Source organism: Crocodylus porosus, unplaced genomic scaffold (assembly GCF_001723895.1).
Source record: "Crocodylus porosus isolate Cpor-Errol unplaced genomic scaffold, CroPor_comp1, whole genome shotgun sequence".
Taxonomy (NCBI): domain Eukaryota; kingdom Metazoa; phylum Chordata; order Crocodylia; family Crocodylidae; genus Crocodylus; species Crocodylus porosus.
The window spans coordinates 2,706,330-2,716,870 of NW_017728911.1; the positions used below are offsets into that span (position 1 = coordinate 2,706,330).

The 10,541-nt window shown below is 44.9% G+C and overlaps 1 protein-coding gene across 2 annotated transcripts in view; it reads left to right on the forward strand.

The window, feature by feature from the left end:
• The first annotated feature begins 3,029 nt into the window (after positions 1-3,029).
• ARIH1 (ariadne RBR E3 ubiquitin protein ligase 1) overlaps positions 3,030-10,541 on the forward strand; it is a 53,736-nt gene continuing 46,224 nt past the window's right edge. For both annotated transcript variants that reach the window (XM_019533290.1, XM_019533291.1), the window contains exon 1: positions 3,030-3,125. In XM_019533290.1, the coding sequence (XP_019388835.1) occupies positions 3,118-3,125 (8 nt within the window). In that variant the 5' untranslated portion in view covers positions 3,030-3,117. The remainder of the gene's footprint in view (positions 3,126-10,541) is intronic.

Sequence of the window (10,541 nt, forward strand, 5' to 3'; positions counted from 1 at the left end):
TTTTTTTTTTTTTTTTTTTTTTTACTTAAAAAGCTTGCTCCTGCTCAGTCATGAATTATGGGAAACTGAAGCCTAACTGTTTTAAGTCATTGGTTTTTTTGCCATAGTCAGATTGGAGTACACTAGGACCACAGTGTGGCCTTCCTGTGTATCAGGGTATATACCCTGGTGTGGCCCATCTCTCTGTAACATTGTAGTATTGTACCACTGGGAGACTTTCTTAGAAGTTGAAAGTAGTAGGAAACCTGCAGAAGCTGCAAATAAAAATTAGCCCCTTTTAGTCTATTTATCAAAATATTTACTGTTAAAATATCAAGTCTAAACATTACTTTCGTCAAAAGATTCTGTTTGTATTCCAAACATTTGACTAAAAATTGCAACAAACTTGTTCATTCTTTTGACATGGCATAAGAGCTGTCACAAAAGGCAGGCATCTCCTGCTTCTGGACCCATAAAGCTATCCTACCTTCCCCTGTTTGCTGTGCTCCACAGATGTCATAACTTTGATTGCTAACTCTGTGGCCTGTTGATCTCAAGTGCTTTAACAGTACTTCCAGAAATAATTTCAGTCAGGCCAAACAAAAAGCTGCAGTGGATAGTTGGGGAATTTCAAGGTAATTAAGAACATCCTTTTTCAGTAGGAAAAAGTAATTTAAGAGAATGTTTCTTCCTTTTACATCCTTTTTGCAAATCATAGGGGCAGTTTATTGTTTTGTTTTTTTGGGGGGGGCATATTAGGAAATACTTCAGGCTTACGTTTGTGAAGAGCTACGTGCTTTCTTGTTTGAGATGCATTTAGTTTTCTTGGGCTGGCCCTGGTCTAAATCACTGCACTTCATTATTATTATTTTAAAATGTGAGGATACTGAGTTGGTGACTAGCTGGAGAGACCCATTGTAGGGCATTTATCTGATATAGTTTGCTGAAATGGAGGGGAATGATATTTCTGAAATAAAAGCTTTTAGTGATTGTAGGTATTGGAATTGCCACTTGTACTCCGGGTAGGCTGGAGGCGGAATGTATTTGGGTATTGAGATAGCCATTTTCTCTCGCATTTAAACCAAAGTCAGAAAGATGCAATGATTCAATAACACGGTTACCCACTGTGGGTGGGTAATACTGTATTACAAATAAAAATTACAATAAATGAAGCCAGGCAGGTATGCAGACACAGCTAGGAACTAAAATATGAAATGACCTAGAAAGGTCGTTAGAATGATTAGTTTTTACTTAGCCAAATTGAGTCGAAAGGAAAGCCTTCCCAATCCTTTAAGGAGGCAGACCCTTCAGCAAGATGCTGCTGAGGAGCTGCTGTTACTAGGCCTGTGCTTGTGGTGTTGCCTCGCTGTCTAGTTATGTGACCTGCATGGCTGTAGCAGAATTGTGGCATCCTGCTGTTACCTGGGGTCTTCATCAGAGGGAGCTTGAGGCAAAAGCAGTGTGTCGTACAAAGCCTTAACTCAAAGGACTCAGGAAAAAATAGCTGAGGCACCTTACGTTCCAGCTTTAAATTAGTGCCCATTGAAAACCATTGTCCTGTCAAAGTTACATGAAGGAGGAGCCCTGTTCTACATCCTTTCCTTTTGGCTGTCACCCCAAGATACAAACTTGGGTGTGGGTGTCAAGTCTAGCCAAATAAGTGTGTGCATTCCTGCAGTGCCTGCTGCTTTTGCCAGGCATGTGCACACTGAGGACAGAGGCTGACCTGCTGTCCGGGAGCCCGAGTACCTGAAAGCATATCTTGGCTATTGCTGAAGGGACTAAGCATTTCATTATACTTCCCTTCCCACGTGACCAGCCTTGGACCTTGGTATACAAACTTTCCTCCTGAGTAAACATGAACAAGCAAAAACTAATTTCTGTCAGGCCTTTATCACTAACCTTTCCAACTTATTTGGGACTTTTTCTCAATGGTTTGTAGCTCCTCTCAATTTTTAGTATTTTCTAGAGGAGCACCATATCAGATCAGCCTGCCCAGAGTGCAGTCTGGTCCAGCCCCCCCACTGGGAAGAGCTCAGTGCTGCCCTAGCCTGCTGCCCCAGCTCGCCCTCACCCTGCACACAGATCCTGTCTGAGGGCACTCCCCCCATGCCCTCCCAGGGCGCACATAGCAGCAGGAGCTGCACCCCCGCATCCCCTAAACCAGCCACTCATGGCTCTGTTCTGCCCTCTGGCCCAGCTGTGCAGTGCCTGTCCCTACCCCTTCCCTTTCTCCACACCAGACTTATCAGCTGGTCGCCACTCTCCACACTGCCTGGCTGCATATCAGAATCTGATTGGTATCAGCTGATATGGCTTGCTAAAAATCAGCCGTTGGTATCAGCCCAACAAATCTGTCGGTGCACCCAGAGTATTTTCTGTCACTTGTATTTTATTATCACTTCAGTGCCTTGGCTGAACTCCTTACTGTACAATGGTTATGTAGTATACCAAGCTAAACTGTCCTTGGCCAGAAAAGTTTACAAGCCGAATATATTGGAACAGATAGGAAACTCCCACCTTTAAGTGACAGCTTTCAGCCTTTGGCCGAGTTGCTCATGAAGCGTTTGGCACAGACAGGTGCTGAGGATACCATTTGCCATTTCCTCCAGGTCCTAAGTTAGAGAACATCCTGACTTCGATCTCTTTTGTGTTGCGCTACATCTATTTCTTTAGATAGGCACAGGGTTGTTTGTTGTGGCCTTTTGTTTCCTCGTTCAGTTTTCGTTCCGGGTACAAGTGTTGCTTTCAAAGCCAGTTTGACCTAATTTTACAAAAGACTTGTCTTTTATTTTAAATGCTAGATGTCATGAAGTTGGCTGCTGTGGTGGCTCATTAAGTCTACAGATCTGCCCTTCTCATTTTATCTGTATTTTACTACTTGTGATTGAATGTTTAAAACCATCACGTTTTACTTTCAAGCGTCCTTAAAGAATGCGGAATGGGGATTGTCAAACAGTTAGTTTTGCTGGTCTTCCTGTGCTTATTCACAGTCTTATTTTGGTCCCAGGTCATCAGAGGACTGGGTTAGGGTATGTATTGTTGCATTAACTGGTGTTCATTATTTTCTGTCTCTAGAATCCAGCAACTATCACCAGAATACTTCTTAGCCATTTCAACTGGGATAAAGAGAAACTGATGGAAAGGTAAGCAGATGCCTCTTCGATAATGGACACATTTCTATTAAAACCCACAAGTGTGATGATTACTGGCTTGATGTGCTAATGAATTATATGAATGCTTAGTAGGGGTGTGTGAAATGGGCCCTATTCAATTCAGATTTGGCCTGAATCGGGGACAGTGATTTGATTAGTTGATTCGGATCACTGTCCCTGATTTAGGTTCAGCCAAATCTGAAGATTTGATGCTGATTCGGAGAATCAGCAATTTGACCACAGACACAACTTTAAATATTTTTCTACATACCTCGAGGTACCAGCACAGTTTGTGAACGCTGCAGTGCTGGGCGGATGGAGCACCACACAGGATGAATCTCTGCCGAATCAAATCAGGGACTGAAGCTTCGCACAGCCCTAATGCTTAGTATATAAAGAGAACCTTTTGGATAAGCTATGGATGTCACAACAGTTTGCGTAGCAGCATGTACCAACTACTGAAAGGTCACTCCTTGTTGTGACATTTTTTTATTTCGCATATTAGGTTACAAAACTTAATTTTATCACTTCAAAAAACCCCTTTCAAAGAGAAGGTGCCTGTGTTGGCTGTCTTTTCCCATCCCTCAAATCCCTTTCAGTTTTACCAGTACATGTATGGCTTAGGAATTTTTCTACCTGTTCTCAATAGAAACAGGAATGAACATGTTACTAAGTTCCTGCAAATATTTGATCTTCAGGGTTGGGTGCCTTGTGGAGGTCTGTTAGTCATTGTGTCTCTGATGATTGTTTTGAGGTGGCTAGAAACATTCATTAATTGGGTTAAGATTTTACTCCTCTTGACTGATACAGGGCAGTGGTGTATGTGCCAGACTTCTTTCTATTGATTTTTTTTTTTTTTAAATTATTCGCTTTTTACGGGAAGGAGTTGCAACTTGAATCCTGAGTTATTCTTGGCCAGAGATTTAGCTGCTATATCCCTCCTTTAACTTCAAGCTCAAAACCATGTGCCTAGTACGAGGTCATTTGTGTATGGAAATAAATATCTTCGTATGGCAGAGGCAGGCAAAGTCTGGCCTATGCCGAGTTGGACCCACAGCCGACTCCACTTCCCAGCAGCCCCTGCCTGCGTCACTGCAGCTGGTTTCCATGGAGAACCCAGCAGCGGCAGGCCTATGACAGTGCAGGTTCAGGGTTTCCATGGAGATGGGCTGCAGCAGTGCTGGCAGGGTGCATGGCTTCGTGGGGAGCTGCTCCAGGGCCAGGATCTTGTGGTGAGAATGTAGCCTAGAGCCAGGGCAGAACTGCAATCTGCTGCTTGCACGTTGCCACCGCTGTGAGAGAGCAGTCCCGATACATCTTCCTGTGCAGCTGCACACCTTGCCAGCATTGATGGGGCCAGTCTCCATGGAAACCCTAGCCCCCTGCTGCTGCTGCTGGGGTCTCCATGGAAACCAATGTGGGCAGGGGCTGCTAGGAAATGGAGGCCAGCTGGATCCACCATTTTTCCCACCCCTGTTGTATGGTCTATGGTGCAGTAAGACTTTCCTAAGTTATTTTGCTGCTGCTGTTTATCTAAGTTCAAATTTGAGCAATTTGGTTAGTGACACATTTGTCCTGTTACTAAGCCAATAGCTGGGTTGGTCATAAAATTAGACATCTATCCTGAAAAAATGCAACTTTTTAGTGGTGTGTGTGTATATATACAATGCTGTGGTATCCTATAGGCTCACTTTTTCCAGTATCTGCTGGTTATAGCGGAGTCTCCGGTTTGCGTTTTAAGGTTGTTCAGGAACGTAAGGTGGTAGGATGCTCCTTAGTGTATTACTAGATGTATGAAAGTAGCTTGGTATATGGTGGGGACATGTAGTCTCTCTTGGGATAGATGGGAGAGGTAATGTTAGCAGATGTCCAACCCATATAGTGGGCTGAGTCAGGGTCTTGTATGACACACAAGCCATATTATGGGATCTATGTTCCATCAGTATAGAAGAAGGTCTTTAGGTTGTGGTTTGTTTGTTTTTTCCCTCCTTCAGTGGTTTTTACAGTTCAGGAGTCCTGATACAGCTTTTTTCCAGGGCAGCAGGCCTTTCAGTAGCTGTAAATTTGTATATACGTGTGTGTGTGTGTATATATAATAGGTCAGTGGTAAGGGAGTGAAGCTAAGGTGTATAGCTAAAGCTTTAGTCACCTCTGAAATTTGATGTTGAGGTTTTTTGTCTCAATGTAACTGCATAGGTTTCTGAGTTTAGGTTGAAATTATGGAAAAGATTTTTATTGTATTCTAGGTATTCTTTGGAGCACCAGCACTCGTTTAAAATTGCCTTGTGGCTTTCTCACCTAGTTTTACTTACTGGACTATAAGGCCAGTAGCATCAGTTTGCAAATGGAAGGCCACGGGTGAGACAAAAGGAACACTGTGACTTTTTTAGTCATTAATTTTAAGAGGATTTTACAAACTCAAGGATTTGTACAAAACTTCAGAATGACACCTATAAACAAGATGCATAACAACTAGCCATTGGCATTTAGTGTCTTTGCTCAATATCAACAAGATGTCAGCAATATTTCCTGCTAAGCCAATTTCTCCCAGGTGCTCAACCTTGTCTCCCTGGAAAAGCATTTGCGCTAGTTCGGCATCATTGTACTAAAGCTCTGTTTTATCAAGCTAAGGAGTGGAAGTCTAGAGAAGAAGGGTTTTTTTTTAAGATGATTCTTCATAGAGAACAACCTGGCAGATTCTTTTTATGCCAAGGTCGTGGTGTGAACACTTCTGTACCCACACAGCAACAGCAATATACAATATGAAGGAGAAGATAGGATCCTTTGAGCAGTCAGGCTCTGAAGCATTGTGGCAGAGTTGAAAACAAAGCCAGGAGCCAGCTCCAAAGTGCATCTCCCATAACAAGTTTCTGTTTTAGAAAATGTAGCCAGCTAGTAAATCTAGGGGTTTAGGATTTGGTTAATAAATAAAAACTGTTGTCTTGTCTTACCTTTGTTTGTTTTCCAGCAAGTCCTAATAGAACATTGTGCTGGTGAAGATGAGAGAAAATGAAACTAATGTTTGTTGTCCAAGGAGAGCAAATGCAATTTGCATTTTGTTGATTTGTATTAAATGTTTCTTTAAGAAAATAACCCTTTCAGATACCATTTTAAATCTTGGAATTCTCCATACATTGTCCATTTACACATCCTTGTACAGGGGTGGTGAGCTCAAAGAAGACAATGTTTTTCCTTTATAAATTAGCATAAACAGGTAAAGTTTAAAAGAACTAGCCTTACAGCTTGAAATGAAATAAAGCACCTTAAATAAGGGGTCTGTCCTTTTTTTATAGTGCTTAGCACTTCCACATCCTGTTGACATCAGTAATTATAAAATATTTTTAGTTACAATCAGAATCAGTGACATGGTTGAAAATTATTTTGCCTCTTAGCATATGAAGAGCCCTCCCTATCCCTTAGGATATTCCGTGATTGTCATTCATATCTTATATTGAACGGGCTAATTTTATATCTGTGCAACACTTTTTTAGCTCTTTAATTGCATGCCATGATGCAGAATGTAAATCACATCAGGAGTTTGTTTGAATGATATGAAATGTTTCAGCAGATTATGTGAAGGCATAATGTCAAGACATCTCCAGCCAAAGAACATCCTATCCAGTGACTAAGCATTCACTGTCTTCCAGATATGTCTGTAAGCAAAATGTGGTGTTCAAAAAGCATTTGCTGGAGAACTGAGGCTTGTGTAGAAGGTAATATTAGGCCTAGCAGGAAAGTTTTGATGTCTCATGTTTATATATACACTTTTGTTCAGAGACTTGCACAAGGTCTATCCTTCCCTTCTCTCCTTATTCCAGCCTCTTGAACTTTTGACTCATGCTGTCATTGTGGTTGGATATTGGTGCTGAATTAGTATCTTAATCAGTGAACTCAGCTTCTGACAGGAAAATAGCATATACAGAATGAGTTCATACCTCTTAAAAAGAAGAAAGAAAATGCTTGCAGATGAATCATCATCCATCACTTCCATGTATGTCATGGATGGGAAAAGCCACATCTGTGACACCCTCTCCAGTTGTCTCTTCCAGGGAGATGGATGTAGACTTTTTGGGCACTTGTATACGTGGGGAGATTGCCCTTTTTAGCAGTTTCATTGCCCTTTTTATAGTGGTTAGTTGCACCAATGTTACATGCGCGGCAGGTTATTGCAATTTAATTTTGTCATGCTGTACATATGTGGCGGCATATTTTGATGGAAATGACTTTGTTACATAGCAAACTAAAATGCATCCTGATGTATTTTAGTTTGCTACCTAATAAATTGCAGTGATACATCCATCCTTGAGCCCTCCTGGGCTTCCTGTGCCCTGTACACAGTCCCTGTTGCCTCCTTTGACTGTCACCACACCCAGCTTGTCCCTGAGGCAGCATGGGGAGGAAGGAGGTGGGAGGGCAGCTGGGTATGCTGATGGCCAGAGAAGGTGGCAGGGATGGTGCATGGAGTGCTGGAAGCCTGGGTGGGCTTTGGGACGCTTAGGCTTGGCAGACTTTTAGCACCCTGTGCACTGTCCCCATCACCTTCTATGGCCACCAGCACACCCAGCCATCGGCAACTGGTACTGCCTTAGTCAAGGGGGGCAGGTCAATCTCCTTCCCTTATACCCCCCGTGACCAGTGTCACTGCTTGGGATGGGGAGGTCCCCCCCATGACAGATCTCGTTGCCCGGAGTTCCTTCACAGCCAATCGCTGCAGCTGCTTCCAGGAGTGGCTGTGGCTGCTTCTGGGAGCAGCTGCAGAGATCAGCCATGGTTTGCAGGGGGGCACCAGCACTCCCACCTGCCCTCCCGCCCATCACTTAAGCAACAAGCGCAGCCAGTTGCACGTGCACCCCCTATGTGTCACTAGTGCACCCAGCTGCTCCCCAGCTGCCTTTCTGCACTGCCCCAGGGGCAAGCCAGCCCATTCCTGGGTAGCCCCAGGAGGCAGGAAGGCAGCGGAGACGGTGCACAGGGTGCTAGAAGCCCCAGCGTGGGGAAAGAAAAAAGTAGCAAGGGGCCCAATCCTTTCTTTTTTTTCCCCAGCAGAGCCTACGCGCAGCCAGGGGGAGCTGCTGACAGCATCTGAGCTGTGGCGGAGCCCTGGTCCTTCCTCCACCGTGGCAGTGCCCACTAGGACTGCCCAGGCAGGCTGATATTGAGTCAGGTGCTACTCCAGCTCAAAGCCAGCACCTGACTTGCAGCAGCCCACCCAGATGGCCCTGGGGGGCACCGCTGCTGTGCAGGGAAGGCCCAGGGCTCCCCTGCAGCACAGGGCCCATTGGCAGCTTATTCCCTGGCTGCAGGCAGGCTCCACCAAAAAAAAGAGAAAGAAACGGGCCCCTCGCCATAACAGTGACTGAAGCCCCTAAATTAAAACGGTGAGGTTTTTTTAATTGTCACAATTAAAAACCCACCACTTCAGTTTAGGGAACTAATCCCCTATCACATGTACAAGCGGCCCTTAAGGTTCAAGATCTTCCAAATGATACCTTGTGTGTGACTAGCCTGATGACATCAAAAGCTGAAGACCTCACCTATGCTCCTCATTTTGCCTTTTATCAAATCTTTCTATTTCTTAAGACTAGCTGGACTGTAATGAAAGATACTAGATACCACCTACCACTTTCAAAACCCTAAACCAGAGGTGACCAAGCTGCAGCACAAGTGCCTCAAGTGGCATGGGCAGCCTGTGTGTGTGGCGCACAGATCAGGGAGGAGGTGGGCAGGGAGCAGAAAACAGAGCAGCAGATTGGACAAGGGAAGGGGGTTAAGAGTTGCACCTGGGGAGGGCATGGGGCTTTAATATGTGACGTACCTCCCAGAAGTGTTGGCTTTGCTGCCCTAAACCGTCCCTCAGCACAGAGCTAGGCCATTGTTCAGAGCTTTCTGGGCCATTCTGAGTTAAACTTTGTTCACTTGTGGAACATGGAAATATTGTGAAGCAGACAGTTGCCTTACATCACTCTTTGATAATAAAATGGAATATGCTTTGTCACAATTATTAATTCAGTGCAGCTCGTAAAGTTTGTGAAAATTGCAGTGTGGGATTCTGCATTCTTAATGATTTAACTTAAAAAATTAAAATAAAATTGTAAGCTGGAATCTCCAGTGTTGGCTGGCAGCTATATAAACTTAGGCTGGGCTCTGAAAGTCAGGCTGGGTTTTCCATTTTAGGTCCATTGATGTACTGCTAGAGGTCCTACTTTTTCCCACTGAACAGAAAAATAGCAGCAGTTTTCATTTGGAGTAAACTTCCTATATGAATCGGATGCTAATTTTTTTAATTCTGCAGTTTTAATACTAAATGCTTCAATGACGTTAGATTTAGCTGCAGCCTCAACTAGTTCCTCGTACTAGGTGCTTGACTCATGACAACGAAGGAACAAACTCTTAAGGTAGTCTTGTTTTCTGTTGGGGAGAGGTGGGGGACAAGGGAAAACTTCTAGTGTTCCTTAACATTATTTAGTTTTATTTAGTTTTGTAGAAGTTGCCCTTTAAATCTTCTGGATTACATTGGTCATGCTTTTAATCAAGTTAGGCTTAACTTTTAAAAAAGATGGCCTTTGAAAGACCAAAAAAAATGCAGTTCCAGTTGAAATGCTTCCGCACTATTTAAATTCTAATGAAAGCATTAATTTAAAATAAAAAGGCTCCAGCTGAACATAGTGGTGGCTTGTGAAATGGGCATAGGTTCTGAGGGCAGGAGCGTGTGGGGAGCAGATCACAGCTTTGCCCTAGGTCCTGGTCCCACGCTGTCACTGCCCCGTGATCCCAGGCACAACTCCCTGCCCATCAGCCCATCCTGTCCACCTGGCTGTGTGCCCTGCCTGAGAGGGTCCCAGCCAGACTCCATGGAGATCCCAGGATCGCGGGGTGGTGGTGACAGCACGGGGCAGGGTCCCATGTCGGAGCTGTAATCTCTGTGCACGCCACAGCCCTCAAAACCGGCCCTTGTCACAGAGGTTTATGGACAGAGGATTACGGCTCTGCTCCATGTTTGGCCAGGGCTAGGATCCGGGGAAGTAGCATCTGGGAGTGGGACAGGCAGGGCCGGGGCTGGCATTATGGGGCCGCAGCCCTGTGCTGTCACCGTCCTGTGATTCCAGGCCTGGTCCTGCCTGCCTGTCTGTCCCACTCCCAGAGGCAGCTCCCCTGGGCCCAGCCCCATCCTGGCTGAGCATGAAGCAGAGCCATGATCCTCTTCCTGCATGCCCCTGCTACAGGCACTGGTTCTATGACAGGGGTATGTGGTGAGTGGATCGTGGCTCTGCCCCAGCCTCCAGCCTTGTGCTGTTGCTGCCCTGCGATCCTGGGGTCTCCATGGAGTCTGGGGCCCACCTGGGCAGGGTGCACAGCCAGGTGGACAGGATGGGGCTGCTTTAGGAGTTCTGGGGAGTTGCTGCCAGA